At 38.9% G+C, this 17,500-nt stretch overlaps 1 protein-coding gene across 1 annotated transcript in view; it reads left to right on the forward strand.

The window, feature by feature from the left end:
* The window catches only part of LOC138051698 (nucleoporin NUP188-like), an 80,325-nt gene that overhangs the window by 10,010 nt on the left and 52,815 nt on the right, over nt 1–17,500 (forward strand). Inside the window, 15 exon segments of the mRNA XM_068897955.1 lie at nt 370–414; nt 2,404–2,496; nt 4,571–4,627; nt 5,239–5,307; nt 9,771–9,821; nt 10,578–10,664; nt 11,116–11,192; nt 13,163–13,234; nt 13,374–13,416; nt 14,756–14,863; nt 14,972–15,064; nt 15,410–15,499; nt 15,647–15,712; nt 16,105–16,151; nt 16,317–16,389. Coding sequence (XP_068754056.1) covers nt 370–414; nt 2,404–2,496; nt 4,571–4,627; nt 5,239–5,307; nt 9,771–9,821; nt 10,578–10,664; nt 11,116–11,192; nt 13,163–13,234; nt 13,374–13,416; nt 14,756–14,863; nt 14,972–15,064; nt 15,410–15,499; nt 15,647–15,712; nt 16,105–16,151; nt 16,317–16,389 — 1,071 coding nt within the window.

Genomic DNA, 17,500 nt, shown 5'->3' on the forward strand with positions numbered 1-17,500 from the left:
GTGCATCCCGAAAGGAGTAACATTTAATGCATCTAAGACTATATGGATGGAACATTTGGGATTAGCAAACGTAGCTCTCATGGTGCATTAATTGTACATGTGCCTTCTTATTCTGTTTCTTTTATTGTTTGGTTGTCACAGATTTGAATAGATTTAACCCATTTTCATAGTATACAATCATGTAAGTTTGACGTTATGGTGTTTTGCAGTGTCAGCTCTTTCTTTGACCTCTGAGTATGATCTAGCAACATCACCTGTTTGTGTAGTCTTTGTCAATTAGTAAAATATCAGTTAGGGTAAAAATGAATTCAATGATTTGTGCTTGACATGCAATCTACATGTAAGAATCCGTGTTTTGTGCCATTTCAGGAAATGTTAAAAAGTCAAGCTCAGACTGAAGCCCTTTTGCTCAAGGTGCTTATACATGTACATTGTACTTAGATTTATTTAATTATTGTTAAATTGTTAAAAAGAAAAGCGACCAGTCAACAAATATTAATTCAAATAACTTTAATTTGATATGGCAGTGTTGACTCATCTGGAAGTTACACGAGGTAACATTTTTTTGGAAAGACACACTCAGGCTTTTAGCGAGGATTTCAGTAGAGTTCCTGTATTTTGATAGGGGCAAAAGGCCCTGTAGCTATCCTCCTTGGGGGACTCCAGGGAAAGACTGTGCTCTAACGGCGCCCGGTTGCCTGAGACGACTAACATTTGGCTTCAGACGAGTGAGAGAAATTACCCGGTCGCCTGGCTGGACACTTTGGCTTATTTTATTTCTAGCAGATAAGGAAGCTAAAAATTTTAATATGCTGGTGGGTACAGTTTACGAAACCTCTCAGAAAAGGTTTTTTCTTTATACGAAACAATCGGTTCAAAGGCTGTTCCACATAATTTCACGTGTAAGATAATCCGTGACTTTGCGCTTGACAGCCTGCCGCCACACGAATTTCGATTCTTTCTCAAAAAATAGCATTAAATTTGGAATGTGGAGTTTGGCATTTCTTGATTATCGTTTTAAAATTTTAAGAGTTGTTACTTCTGCTCTGACAGCGGTAAAGCGTGGCTGCCGAAGAGGTGCAATTTACTTTTGTATGAACCCCGGGAATCGCAGCTTATGCAAATTTAATGTTTTTACGATTTTTCGCAGCTTCGCCTGCTTGGCTAAAATATATTTAGGTTATGGTTGTTTTTCCCCTGTATATGAAATAACGAAATAAAAAAAGGGAAAGATATGATATGTTACATGTATCTGTTGTTGTTTTAGAAACAGAGCAATCCCGCATTGTCTTTGGTGTCGTCGTGAAAAATCATTGCGTGCCCTAAACAGATAATGGTGTGACTGGCGCTTCGACTGAATCCACAAAAAGCTCATTCCACTAAACATTTTACTGATAATATAAGTAAAAAATACCTCTGTCCTGTAGAGATGATTTTCGTCCAGATCAAGATGACTTGCTCATTGTCTCGGGGCAGTTTTCACAAAAGCTTCATGGGAATCAAGCAGCATTGGTTCATGTTTTAAATTTATTTTCAACCCAACTAACCAGTAAAAAGGTTTACCTGTATCAGACCCAAAGGATTTTACATAAACCTGCCACAATCTTTACTTTTTCACTTTTAAACCTGAAAAACATCGGTGGCATGCAATGCCACTTTTCTCGTCTTTCTCAAGAATGGTGTGAAAAGTTTGACGGGTTGCGGGGTTTTCTTGCACTAGCGAGTTTGACAATCACCGGAGCAGTAGCAGCAATGTTTTGTTGAGAGAGAGATGGACAAAGATCTTGCTGCGTTGTTGATCTCAGATAATTAATTAAATAAATAATTAATTAATTCGGGCGACCAACTTGGAGGGCTGGGCACCCCAGCTGAAGGGCAGCCCAGCCGAAGGGCTCCCCGAAATTTTCCTTAGAGCACAGCCTTGCAGGGGCATGCTCCCCCTGGTAGTTTTTTTAAATTGGAATGTCTCAGCAGCGTAACTTTTCCTGTATAGCATATTTCTGTGGAATAATCTGAGAGTAAGTTATATACATTATATACTGTACATTACATGTATTTTTCTTCTCCGTAATGCATTATATGCCTGAAAAAGATTGTAAAAATAGGTTATTCCCCTTTAGTGGTCATTGATCAGAGAAGAAATTGAACCCAAAATTGCAATAAAATTATTAATACTGTGCAAAATAATTATTTCATCATGCATCCTTTGTATATTTGAGTCAAGGTTATGAAAATCAGGCTTAAATTGGCATTTTATTACCATTGTTAGTGGGCAATTACGGTTATAGATACATGTCGTATAAAAATGGAATTTATAAGTCCGAGTTTTTTAGCATGCTCTTTTCATTTCCCTTTTGATACTATGCCATGGCATACAGTTAATAAAGAGTTGTGTTTTTATAGATAATGGATTACTACTTCGAAGAACGTCTTCACATTCTGCAATGTGTCAAGTTCTTGCTAAGTTACTGGCAGGATCCCAAACATCCTTACAGGGTAAAGTCAGTTTGCAATTATTACTATAATGTTTGCGAAAGTTACAACCTAGAAAGATACAGTGTACTGTACATGTGTATAGTCAGCAAACTGGGTTTATAATACAAATTACTCAATTTTGATAATTTGAAAGCTATGGATTCAGTGGGTTACTCATTATAGGCCATTGGTCACGGAAATTTGGTGATATCAATATTGCACTTACAGTAGTTGATTAAATTGGCCACCTTGGGGTGATTCAAAAGCTGTTGTTTCACGGAGGGTGGAAAGTGCAAGGTGCAGGATAGGGTTGCTGGTCATTGTTTTACCATAACTGAAAGTGAACCCTGGCCATTACACAGGCCTTCTGATAGGGTGCGAGTAAAAAATGTAAATTATGCGATTTTTTCAGGGCAGATTGTGCGATTAGAAAGGCCGATTATCCGATAAATAATGTAAATTATGCGATTTTTTTCTCAGCAATTTTAAGCTTGTTTTATAAGGTTTCAGGTTAAGAAAAACACTTTTTTGCTGCCCTAAAGACATTTTGAACACAAAGGAACAGTAATTATGTATCTCGATTGACATTAGTTGGGATAAATAAAAAAATGAGGTCTTCTGCACTACCGGTGCACCACGTTGAAAGTTGAAAGGACACAGCTAGCATGCCAAATGAATGATCAAGGTGCTTGTCAACCACGAACTTCCGAAGATGGTCAACCACAATAGGGCCATACCCCCATTTATACGAGAAAAAATAAGCAGCGGCTTTCTCTGGCTGCGGCTTACATAAGACTCGCATGTTCACCCCGTATAAATGGTACAAAATCCATGTTCACGTCTTTTTCAAGCCGCGGCTTATATTGACCTGGGAATATATATTCGTATAAATACGTGTAGTTCCTTTTGCGTATTTTGTACACCGTGGCCAGAGTAAGCCATGGCTTATTTTCTCTCGTATAAACAGCCCTAATATTGCACGACGAGAAAAACATCAGTCCATCGTCCACATAGACCGTACCTGTGAGGTACTTTCTTGCTCGATTGTGACCTGTCAGATTGGGTGGAAAGTGGGAACTTCCTTCTTCGTCGAAGAAAAAGCGGGCGTTTTCACAACAAACTTATCCACGAGTAAGTTTTTATCAGTTTTCAACGAAAGAAACTACATTTTGCCGAAAAACTTACAACTTCGCTTATTTTTCACAAATTTCTTCTATAAGAGATGGCAACTGTGTCATCATTATTTTCAGTGGTGTGTATGTAAGTGCGTGTTTGTGTTACACCAATAGAAGGAGACTCGTACCAGGTCCCCGACATGCAAAGTAAAGCCTTGAACTTCGAATGTTTACGAAATCGAAGGTGGCAAAGGATTTTCAGCCTTTTTCCAACATAAATCATTTTAAAAAATTAATGGCATATTTATGCAGGAATTTCTAAGAAACGTGTTGATTTATGTTTCATTTTATGAATTTTGTGCGTCCTTTTGTGAATTATGCGATTTTTTGTGAATTGTGCGATCGGATGTGATTTGAGGTCGATTTTGTGCGAAATCGCACCATCGCGTAATATCAGAAGGCCTGATTACAAAGAATGGCTAACCTTAGTCTTAAACGTTATGTAAAGCATAGCGTTAATGCCTAAGTGTTAGCATTTAATTTAGTAAAGGTTTGGGTTGTTCCAGCTATGGTGAAACAATGACTTGCAACGTGCAGTTCACACCTACCAGTTGTTTCAAGCATGAGACCCTCGTCAGTGCAACCTCCTAACAAATGGTTAGGGCTTAAAATGTCAGGTTTTTATTATATCATCATAACACATTTTTTATTAATTATTTTACCCTCAGATAGGGTACATGTAGCTAGTATCTCTGAGCATTTACAGCTGTACCTTCCCAACCATGATACATAAACATCACAGAAGACAGACCACAACACCAAGAACTCCAATTCCCTACTGTTTGTGAAAAGTGTGTGACTGGGTTCTTTTATGTCCCACTGGCTTATGAACATACATTTATAAATAAGTATTCCTATTGTGGTCAATTGACTTTTAACCTGTACACTTTCTTTGCTGAAAAGATTTTTTTTAATCTTAGGAAGAGTTTGCAGAGTGTATAGAAGCAATACAAGACAAAGATGTCCTGATAACAAAGGTTCAGTACTATTACGTACTTCTTCGGAAGGTTTATTTAGTTCTTGTATTTTACTGCAAGAGCTGGAAATTATTTTGTATCCTGTAATATTTGATAGACCACATAATGCAGCCAGGTTCATGTAATAGCAAGATGTCACACAATCACATGCTAAAAATGATTACTGTACAGTCATGTGTACACTGCTATTCTCACCACACACTGCTGGTAGCCATGCCAAGCCTACCGCTACATGTACACTGTACAGCCAAAACTTGTAACCAACATACAGTGTGGTGCTGTGTACATCTTAGCATTAAATACTGTAGTTTTGAAATGACCATGCAGTGAGTGATCATGAGCCATGTGTAATAATAATTTAGTAATAATAAAGTATGCAAAACACAGGGCCGGGGTCGGGGCCAGGGCCAGGTTGTCTTTTTTTTTGTTTCATTTTTTGTCGTTATTCTCCTTTATATGATGTGATCTATCGTTTCTTCGTACTTGTGACATATTCTGCATAGTGGACTGCTGCCGTCTTAAACTGTTTTGGTCATTTCAGTTAATTTACACTGTAAGCTCTTGGTAGTAATTGACACCTGTGGAAAGTTCTATTTCTGCTTGTTCTGTAGATTACAGACCAGTATAAATCTAGCTGTACCAGTATTGTGTCAGTTCAGGATACATTGGGATCTTCATTGGTGAGACCTGTTTTACTTTGAAGTGCACAGAGCATAGTAAATTATTATTGTAAAGTAGTGCTGTGACACTGACTAGTTTTGACGTTTCAACTTGTGCTTGAGCCTTCATCAGTTGAAAAATTAACATAATTCAAAGAGCATGATTCAAAGAGCAGCATGCTGACAAATTCCATGTGAAGTTTCAAGAAAAAAAATGTAGCACAAGACTTAAGATGCACACGCCAAAGACTTTTAGACTTCTGGGATGAGGATGTGGTCATTTCCAGATTGCAGATCCTATATTGACATCCAAAAAGAGTCACTTATGAAACTTAGGTTCATGTCCAATGACTCTGACTCTAAGAAAATCCATTTCTATTTTCATGGTTGTTTTTGTGGACATTGCAGGAGATCTTGGAGTCATGGTCGAACATACATGTATTAAGAGCCCTTTTGTGTTGTGCAAAAAAGATCAGGATCTAGTTAAATGAACAACTGTTAGATTTTTTTTCTTGATCACCACTACTTCAAACACATCACAAACAAAATTAACATTTGGATGTGCAATAGGTTCCCCAATCAGTTCCGCCGACCTTGTAATGAGAGAGATTGAATAGACCGCCATTGGTACAGCTCCCCACCCCCCTAGGTGGAGGTTCTGTTACATTGACTGCCATGTCTTAGAAAGGATCAAGTAGATCATGAGTTTCACCAACAAATCAATTCAATCAACTCCAACATGTACAATTCACTCTAGAACTTAAGGACACCAACGGACGGGGACTACCATTCCTAGACACTATCACCACAAGGAGGGTAGGCAGCTTGAAGTAAATGTCTACAGAAAGCCAACAACACACAGACCACTATCTCAATTTCAATTCTCGCCACCCCATGTGCCATAAGAGATCTGTAGTCAGGACATTGCTTATGCAGGGCACAGAACATACAGTACAGTACCATCAACACAGAAAGGGATAAACATGAAGCAAGCCTGTGCTCTAATGGCGCCCGGTCGCCTGAGGCGACTAACATTTGGATTTGGGCCAGTGAGAAAAACTACCTGGTCGCCTGGCCGGGCACTCTGGCTTATCGTATTTCTATCAGATAAGGCAGCTAAAAATTTTAATATGCTGGTGTGTGTTTTTGGTCTGTATGAAACAATCGGTTCAAAGGCTTTCACATAAACCGTGACTTTGCACATGATGGCCGGCGGCCGCACGAATTTCGGTTCTTTCTAAAAAAATACCGTTGGGTTTGGAACATGGAGTTTGGAATTTATTGGTTACAGTTTAAAAGCTTCTGCTCCGACAGCGGTAAAGTGTGGCCGGTGAAGCGGTGCAATTTACTTTTGTATGAACCCGGGAATTGCAGTTTATGCAAGTTTAATATTTTTACGATTTTTCATGGTTGCGCCGGCTTGGCTAAAATATATTTAGGTTATGGTTGTTTTCCCCTGTATACAAAATAACGACCGAATGCACAAAAAGTTCATTCCACTAAACATTTTACTGATAATATAAGGGGAAAATACTTTTAAATTTAGTTCTGTCCTGTAGCGATGACTTGCTCACAAAAATAAATGGATAGCCTTTGGGCCGCGGTGGTTTCATTGTTTCATGGCAGTTTTCACAAAAGCTCCATGGGAATCAAGCGGGGTTGATTGACACGTTTTGAAAATTTATTTTCAACCCAACTAACCAGTAAAAAGGTTTACCTGTATTAGACCCAAACGTTTTTACATAAACCTGCGGCAATCTTTACTTTTTCACTTTTAAACCTGAAAAACATTGGTGTCATTGCCACTTTTCTCGTCTTTCTCAATTATTGCGTGAAAAATTTGACGATTTGCAGGTTTTTCTTGCACTAGCAAGTTCAACGATCACCAGAGAAACCCTTTCCATGAAGAACATTTTCCTTGAATAATGAAGCACAAAATAGACAACAAGCTTTCTTTCAAATGTTTCTTGGCTGTCACATTTCCAATTATTTTTTACCTGAAGACTGTGCAGAGTTGAGTACAAATAAATACAAATAGCCAGACAACAGAGATCACAGGTCCATGCACTTAAGGTGTTCGATTCCTTCTCTGTCTTTGTGGAACCCATAAGTTACCAGAGAATTTTCCATTTGGTTTCAGTGGTCTACATAACAGCACACTTGGTAAAATACTAGAAATACAGCTCACTTTGATTTCGGGTCGACGGGCGATAGATTGTTGTCGAAGTACATTACTCGTTGCTTTTAAGATTCCAGATATTTGGTTTTCACTGCCTGGCTTGTTTATCCAATTGAAGTTCCATTCTTGAGCTCCACAAGGGTATAATTTTGTTTAAAGATGCACTAAAACGCCATGCGCGTTACAATGACTTTCGATACCATTGCAGGTTAACCCATTGAAAAATTCGCGTGCCGTGTGTGTGATGTGTAAGAAACTTGGAAAATTTGCGAGGTTTTGCAGTGGAAAGCGAGCGTTAAAAATAAACCATATGCGCAGTAAATGTACACAAGATACTGAGTTCTAAAATTAAGTTCACCTTGAAGAAGAAACGGTGAACTTCCAGATGATGTAAAAATGTTGCTAAAAAGTGATTGAAAACACGTCCTAAGGTTCAACTGAAAATGTAAAGGTAGAATTTTGGAAGCAGCCCGCGTTAAGCAATCAAGAAAGTTTTTGATCGCTAACTAAACAAAGCGCTTGAAAAATATATATTATAACTCAAAATATGCCTTGTGCAATTTACAGTTAAGTCTAACCACTCAATGGATAACAAATTCTTGAAATTTATTCCAATCGCTTTGTTTTCTTGCAGGTATAAGTGCAAAAATTATGCCCAAACGCCGCTGCCGAAACAAAATTTCACGAGGAGCTTTCTGTTTGTCGAAATATACGTGCACAAAACCGCAAGATTAATTTAGTTAATTGATCACTATCATGTTTCATAAGAGAACAAACAAGGTCAAATTGTGTACAAAAGTGCTCTTTCGAAAACTTTCACTGAAAGATAACTTACAAAACACAAGAAAACCAACAGAGAAAATCGCTGGAGGTATTCTCGCATTTACGGAATATAAACGCACGATCGGATTGATTTATGTGTTAAAGACACTGATCTTCCGAGGTATGCCGAAGGTGAAAATTCCGTCGATTACCAATTTATGTTAGAACAAAAAAAACTTGTTATTTGCAAAAAATCAATCGGTTGATCAATATAAAGCTTAATTTCGGAGCAAATCAATGCCCATTATGACGTTAATTGCTACGAAGGCCTTTAATTCTGCGCGGCTTACTCCATGAAAAAAGGTAATACGCTCGGGGGCTTTAACAGTTTTTGACAGGCATACCTACTCGTTTCGTTTACCATTAATTCCCATAGATCATCTCCTATGAAAACTAAGAAAAATATTTAATTCATTCTGATTATCTAAAACGAAATACCGAGCAGTGGCTGCCACGAAATCTGGAACTTGAATATTATCGAGCTGATCATTCCAGCGAGCTTCTTGTTTATCATCGGTCACCGTCTTCTTCGTCACTTTTAAAGCCATCTAAATCAAAATTTTTGTCTCTAATATCCCCTCCTCTTACAGGAAAACCATAAAAGATCCCTTAGATCCCTAGATCCTCCGAAGCATGAATATCCCCATCGTTCGGTGCGCTATCTGGTGCATCGGTTGTTTGTTTGATCGCGCGATCGAAAGGGCAAAAAGCCAGCCCTTGTGGGGTCTCTTATCAGCTGTCAAAATATGCTCACAACACGGCAAATGATTGGTCAATTATCCCTCTAAATCTCCATAACAACAAAAAATTTAGATTTCCTAAGGGAGACTGGGTAGAGGCCTAAGATCAACTCCGATCAAAACGCCATTTTGTACGGCCGGTTTTGGCCGGGTTAGGTATTTCAGGGGTCATCGCGCGCGGGCGGTTACGGCCGGTTTAGGTGTCAATGGGTTAAATGTTCTCCTGTGTGCACCAGAGAAATATATGCATTACCCCAGCCCCCTCAAACCTACATGTAACAAAATAGGCACAGAAGACTTGATGCACAAAGACACCACTTAGCAGGGGAGTGACAGGCAAGACTTCAACCGTCACAGAAATAAAAAAGAAAAACAAAAAAACAGAGAAATACTACCCATTTTCCGACTGGGATTGCCATACTGGCAACCCAGTAAATAAGCAGCTGACAAAGCCCAAGGCATGTGACTGTACGTGTTCAACCCTTCAACTTACATCACATGTCTAGTAAATCTTTTGCTTACAGCTACAAGGTGTTTCTCAAGCCCTTTGTTTGTAGTTCTCAAGAAGAGAGAAACACAAATCTAGATTCCTATTCTAATAGTAACCCTTATAGTTTAACTTTATTGTTGAAAATCGGCAGACTTTAATTTGAAATTCAAGTCGTTGATGAAGTGTACTGTACCAGTCCTTCATTTGCATTTTCCAAAAAAACAAAATCATTTTAATTTCTTTTCAATTCCAGCACTTGAAGACAAAATGTGCAAAATGGGCACAACAATACGTGAGGGAACAGGTGTGTCTGCTGTTTCAAACCATACAAAGGCAATCAATGTGTAGAGTGTAGTTGATATGATTGTGGTTATTAAGCAGTGACACATGATTCCACATAGTGGCTATTCGTTTAGTGGGGCTTTCCATGGGATGAAGCTGACAAGCAACTTGACATACACATGCACTCGTATATTAAAAACTGGCGACACTGGACTTTTGAAACCGGCCAAAGGGACTTGAATGTAGCACAAGACTATTTTTATTAGTACATAGGAAACACTGAACTAATGGAGACTAGAATAACATTGACGTAAAGAGCAGAGGCAATGACTACTGACACAGAAAGTACAGCATTATTGTTGATGATGGGTAGACTTGAAGGTAAACCTGTACACTAACATCGGGAAGGTTACGGGTACATTGATTTTGTTCAATATGATAATTAAGGACAAAATCTCATCATTTTAGTTAGGACATTAGTTTTAGTTAGGACCATAGCACTCCATGCCCTTTCCATAGTCCGGAGGCCTTTGTAATGACAATAGACCAATTTCGATATATTAAAATTCAGTCCGAAACAAAAGGCATCATCTCGAGGCTCTGGGGAATAAACTCATACAAATCCTTATATTTATTCCCCAGAGCCTCGAGATGATGCCTTTTGTTTCGGACTGAATTTTAATACATCGAAATTGGTCTGTTGGCTTCACCTTACATGCATAGAACATGTTTGTGGGCAGCAGTTTAATTGATGAGTTCTATTCAATACTGTACCCAGATTTTGCTCTTGGAGATACTGCTTCTCTACTACAAAGAGTTTGTCGTTCCGGCCAAGTCCTTGCTCGAGCTAGCAAAGTTATTTCAGGTATTGTATATGTACTGTATTATGTTGTTTTGCAGATCATGAAATTACAGCTGTTGCATTGCATAAGCAAAGGATGTACACACTGTACACTGTATGAAGAAACAATGACTTTATTGCTCTTACTCCAACAACTACTTGGATGTGTACCACTGCAAATTAACGCACAGTGGCATGTCTATCAAAAAGCATTTAAGAAAGGCTTAGCTGACACCTATCACAGCCTCTTGAAGCAACAAAATGGAAGCATTAAACTGTACTATGTAAGAAACTATGCATACATGTACATAGTACACATGCGTTCTTAATGAAAGCTGATATTTTGCTTTTAAGAGACTTTCTTTCACAGAACTTTAGTTTCCTATGGCAAGAGAAAATGTAACCTACAATGTACAAAAATAATGTATTAATGTGCATACATGTAATTCTTGTTTTTGTGTTGTTTTCCCTTTAGTCTCAAGGGTTTGGAAGGAAGCAAGTTAACAGACATCTGTTTGAGGGACAAAGTGATGCCCTTCTTCTTCATATAGGGTATGTGGCTTCTTATTTGGAGATTGATACCCAATGCTCCTTTTGAAAGATTTGTTTCGAAGCTGAAACTGGATCATGCATCGGCTTTTAAGGGAAAAAAGCAGCTTCGAGATGTAGCTGTGACAACAGTTACTGCTTTTTCAAAGTTCAGTTCTAAACACAATGAGCACATACATACTGCATGTATTTTACCGAGACAGCTGTGGTCTATACCACTCCTATGAAATATTGAGAAAAGAAGGTCAGACTCCAATACACTAACACTGACATTCTTCATATAACAAAAAAAAACAGCAGTCTCAGAAACGTTATTAGGAGCCAATATTTAAGATATAATTATTAGTCATGTTTGCCATTGTCTGAACACCATGCTGACAAAGATGTTGTTTGCGAAGTCTAGGTGTCCATACCAATGGAGACCCTTGGATAAATATACAATGTGGGTAAACTATTAAAGGTCTCAATTGAGCAGGCAAAGAGATTGGTTTTGCTGCACTGATTTTAACTTGTTTTTGCCATTGCAACTCCATGGTATTAAACAGGTTTACCGTTTTGGAGGATTATAATCGAAATGGAATATATTCGTACAGTTCATCAGTTAAATGTACAGCTGCACATGAATTTGTCGAACATTTCAAGTACCTTGGAAGCACCATTTCTTGTGACGGCTCCCTGGACAAAGAGTTAGGTACAAGAATCGGCAAGGCAAGGCAGACACTGGGCAGACTACGCAATAGAGTACTGAACCAGCACAACATCACGCTGTCAACAACACTGAAGGTCTACTATGCTGTGGTTCTTCCCTCCCTCTTCTACGGCTGCGAAACATGGACACTGTATCGCAGGCATGTGAAGAAGTTGGAACATTTCCACATGCGAGCTCTCCAATCCATACTCGGTATCTGCTGGCGGGACCGAGTTACCAACTTAGAGGTACTGGACCGTGCCAACTCTACCAGCATCAAGTCCATGCTCCTCAAGTTCCAACTCCGATGGGTGGGGCATGCCATCCGCATGGAGGAGTTCTAGATGCCCAGGCACCTGATGTATGGAGAGCTCCAGCTTGGCAAGCGAACCAAGGCCGCCCCAAGCTGAGATACAAAGACAGTGTGAAAGCAAACCTCCAGTGGTGCTACATCAAGCCCAGGGAATTGGAAGAGCGTGCAATGGACAGACTGGTATGGAGAGCCTCAATACACAAAGCTGCGTCCAACTTTTGAGGAAGCTCGCAGCCAGAAACTCATTGCTACCAGAGAATGACGCCACAAATTAGCATCAGCAGTGATCACGAAAACGGATTTCCAGTGCCCCCACTGTTCAAGACTCTAGGCTAGGACTGCAGAGCCACCTCTGTGTGCATAGATGAGCAGCAAAGCGCAAAAGTCATCATCGGATCCGATGGACAACCACCAATACAACACTACTATATTCTCCCATGTAACTACTGTATAATATTATGTTGAGGTTCAAATTTCTTCTTGGTTTAAAATATTTCAAACCAGTTCAATTTTGATTTTTCTTTGTCTAATATTCATTATCATGATTAATCTGAAACAAAGGGAAATCAGAATTGAACTGGTTTGAAAGATCTTGAACCAGGAATAAATTTGAGCCACAATATACATGTATGTACATATACTGAGAGACTGAGAGACTGAAAATGAGATAGCAGTGGCACCCACCCAATTGCTGTAAAAGAGCATAACATTGGTAGAAGCTTTGTATGTGTATTGTAAAAGGAACTTTCCCAAGGGTTGCCTTTAACTGTGCTCTCTCTCTTGTCTTGTCTTTGTCTTGAGAGACTAAAATTAATCATGAGTTATCTACTCTTCTGTTGAATTACTGATTGATTTTCTGTGACCTTGAATATACATAATTATCATTCCTCTGTTGTATAAAATAATAATTATTAATTGGCTCAATTTACAGGTTAAGAAATAATTAACTGAGTTACTGTATTGCTACTTCAGCTACCTTCAAGTGTTGATTCTGATAGTTTCAATGGACTTGGAGAGTTTACGGAAGTTGATGCAAGAGAATAGGTGAGAGGTTATTTAGGATCGGCTGATCAATGAACATCCACACATATACATGTATTCTTCACTCACATGTAGTCACCCAGGACTTTCAGCCCAATTTCTTAATACAGTAATTGTTTTTTCCTTGCGCCTTTTCAAACAGTTCTTCAAGGCATCATCTGGTTCAAGACAAGGACAAATTAAAGGTACCGGTACTAGCACCATCTAGCTAGAACTACTGTAATGTATGAAAGATGAGTACTTGAAGTATCACAATGAACTCCACTTCCTACCAGGAAGTTGTTGGATTACTTTTATTAAGTCAACACTTAATGTACAGATGTAGTTTAAACGAGTCATCCAGGAAAAAAGGTTGGCTGAAATCAGGACAATAAAGCTCACTCAAACAGTGGTTTCAATGAAAACACTACACTACGAAATTAGCGTCAGCAACATGTACTTCACTCTGAGAAGTCGGCTACTTTTTTCCATAAATTCAAACCCAACTTGACTTAAAGTGCCCCTAACCCCAAAATATTTTTTTTGCTAAAATTAACCTTTGCACCTGTTCGAAACGCATTGCGGCCATTTTTTCATTTTTCTAACAAATCCTGCCATTTTATAGGCTTCGAAAGTTGCAAACAGCCAAGCATCTTGTGTTCACGACCGAGTCAGAAGGGGAGTGGGCCTATTCCTGATGTGACGTCACAAACTGATTTACATGGCATTAACTCTTTGTAAAATTGCATGCAAATTAGATTGTGACGTCACATCAGGAATAGACCCACTCCCCTTCTGGCTCGGTCGTGAACACAAGATGCTTGGATTTTCGCAACTTTCGAAGCCTATAAAATGGCAGGATTTGTTAGAAAAAGGAAAAAATGGCCGCAATGCATCTCGAACAGGTGCAAAGATTAATTTAGCGAAAATAATATTTTGGGGTTAGGGGCACTTTAAATTAATGGTTTTTTTTTAAGAGAACAGTCCGTTACTCTACTCAAACCAGCCGCAACTTCAAATTTTATCTAAACGCCTGTTCAATACTCAAATGAATTGCACCATTTTCATAATACATGTATGCGTATGTACATTTCAGGAAAATAATACCTTAATTGTATGCTGGACATTTTGACATACATGGTATCTCTCAAGGTGCAAAAACTTGGCAATAATGTCCTACATGTACGTTCAGTTTTGAGTCCTTTTTTTTTTTCGCAAAATCACCATTCCATTCAGTGCGTTGCACCAAAGATACATATTGATAACAATCAATGTCCTTCCTTGTATGTTGTAAATAACAAACCAGAGAGTAATAAAAAAAGGGGATGAAAAGGAGCTAGAAATTTTCTTCCTTATGTCTTTCTCAACATGGTATATTTTACTATAAGTTGTCCATTAATTTGAACTTTAATTTGTTACATAAAGTTTGGCGTCAAATTTTGCAAAATGGCAAATTTACGTGCACAACTTACAAGGTATTTTTGCCCTGGTTATTTAGGATTTCAAGAGCTTTGATTTCATCTTTTGCTTTCCTTTTACCTGTAGGCACTTGATGAAGTTTTCATAAGCTGGGGAGATCAGCCTCACCATGGACCAGTCATGTTGGCCTGGGCTGTGTTCAGATTTGTTACTGTGGATGCTGCTCAAGAGCAGGTGCTCTGAAATTTAATTGGTTTTGATGTTTAATCGTGTGTAAAGAGAAGTAGGCAATTTATATTTTAAATTAATTTAACTATGCTTAATTTTCTGTCTACTGAACAGTTTGTTAGAAAGATTGGCAGCAAGGCTCTGCAGTGCTCTGTTTTTCAATATTTGCTGGGGCTTTTAAAAAGTGAGGAGATCTCTAGAAGCTCGGTAAGTAAAATAAGAGTCCATGATGTTAATATTCAGTTCAGTGATGCCTACACCAGGTCTCATTCTCGCACAGATACAACTTTTACGTAGATACAATTCTTAGGTCAGAATATTAGAAGTTATGTTGCTCATCCACTTGTTTTTCAAGTTATTAAATAAAAACAACACAAAAATTAAGCATTATGATTTAAAACACTGTAAGTGGTGAACAGCAACTGTGTTATTACCGCCGTATTAAAATGTGTATTTGCTGCAAAATCTGTGGGCTTATTGAAGGGCCCTTTAGTTGATACAGTTTATTCTTAAATGTTAACTAGATTGTTTACGTCCTTTGTTCTTTTCCAGCCTGTGTCAAACACTTCTAAGAGTCTTATCTATGGACTGATGGTGGTTGTCTTGGCTCTGTTCCATGAAGACACTTTAGGAGATTTGCAGGTAAAAAACATATGGACCATGTTCGCACTTGGGATGTCACTAAGCTTAAATATTGACCTTGGTTACTTAATGTGTGTAACTCTGGTGTGATTATTAGTTCACTTTTGACACCAAGCTTGATTGTGCTTCTTTATTGCTTTCTTCTAGCTTCTGGTGTCTGTCTTATCACAAACTCTTACTGAGAAAGGACTCTGTCTAGACTTTTGGGATTCAGTATGTATAAATTAATTTAATTTCCCAATGTATTATAAATTTTTAAAAATACTAGGGGTGCAGGGATGGCGCAGTGGTGAGAGCACTCGCCTCCCACCAATGTGGCCCAGGTTCGATTCCTCGGCTCTGCGTCATATGTGGGTTTTCTACTCTGCACCGAGAGGTTTTCTCCGGGTGCTCTGGTTTCCCCTCTCCTCAAAAACCAACATTTGACTTGTTGTGTTAATTGTTAATTTCACTTTACAGTGTCCCCAATTAGTGCTCCAGCGCTAAATCTATTAGAAACTTAAATAAAGTTCCTTTCCTTTACTTTTTTATAGTGCAGTACCTGCAGTAGAAATTATGATACTACTCTTACTACTCTGACTTTTATTATTTTTTGTCTGTTCCAGGATCTAAGTACTGGTGTTGGGCTTCTTTTAAACTCTGCCAGGAGCTGGTGAGTTACACAGTAAATTCATCTGTTTATCTTGGATTTAACTGATCTGTAACAAATTGTTACAACTGCAACACAACCTCAGATTATTGTCTTTTTGTGGCTTGTTGTTTTTGCTGATATTACTACATGAAGTTGATGTTCACAATAACACTGTGTTTATTTCAGGTTTCCACTTCAGTTTTCTCCTCTTCTGGAACTTCTCAAGTCTCTTGCTGGCGATCAAGAGTCTGCAACCAAGGTTTATGACAGTACTATTTTCATTGATGATACTACTTCTCCCTGTAGAAATGTTATGTTGATGCTTTTCAACATCACATATTCAGTTTCTGGAATTGTGCTGGTTACTCTAAAGTTGATAATGTTATGTATTGGGTTAAATGTAATTTAACTTAGTTAACGACCAGGAGCTAGTATTGTGAGTACTTCTTGGCATAGCGTTGGCGTTTATGGGCTTACGGCGTGGCTTGCTGGCAGGGCATTAACGTTCTGGCATTCCCCGGTGTTGCGTTAGTGTTTTGAGCGGGATTGCAGTGCGTTCTGGCAATCACAGGGTCAGTTGTAGTCTATTGCCGTCAGTGCGTACGCGACTGTACGTGCTCGTAGTTTTACTCTGCTCAGCGTACGGGGCGTTTCATGTAGCTTGCTTTTTTTAGTGTTCCGTTCGAGTAGAGGTCTTGTAGAGGTTTGCCATTATTTTATTATCTTCCAAGTTCGTTGTTTTGGACTGTTTGTGGTGGTTTTTTTGTGCTTGTTGGTGCTCACGGTGTCGTTTGGTAAACGTACGTTATTCAGACTCGCGCTGGTTTTTTCTCAGTATAACACAACCGCGTTCTACCTTCAACAGCTTGTCGGCTGGCTTATTTTTCACATCGTCTTCTTCGGTACCGTTATCTTCTGCTGCTCCAGTCTTAGTTACGGAGGCGTCCTCAGTACCTTCCTCGTCTCTTTCCAGCGAAATTGCGGTGGCCGTGGGCCACGCATTGGAGAATTTATGTGAACTGCAGCTCGTCTTCAGGTTTGGACAGTTTCGTTTGCTTTTTTTTTTGGCAAGGCTTTGGTCGTTGGCCCCGGACAGGCACCCGTTCCTGGAAAACTCGTATCTAAAATCATCATGTAACGGACTTATTGTCAGGCAATAGAGCATATTGGTATTCTCAGTATTGGACTGGAACTACGATTGACCGAACGATGTCGCACTAGGTTCAATGGCTTAAGAGCAAATGCACTTAACCTCTACACTACCGAAACATCGACTTCAATTTGGCAATTTTAAAGCTAATCCTAATCAGGCTCAGGGGTTGCCTTTTCCTTCGCTGATGACCGGAGTGCTTCGAAGAAGAACGCAAATT

The sequence above is a fragment of the Montipora capricornis genome, chromosome 6 (assembly GCF_036669925.1).
Source record: "Montipora capricornis isolate CH-2021 chromosome 6, ASM3666992v2, whole genome shotgun sequence".
NCBI classification, from domain to species: Eukaryota; Metazoa; Cnidaria; class Anthozoa; order Scleractinia; family Acroporidae; genus Montipora; species Montipora capricornis.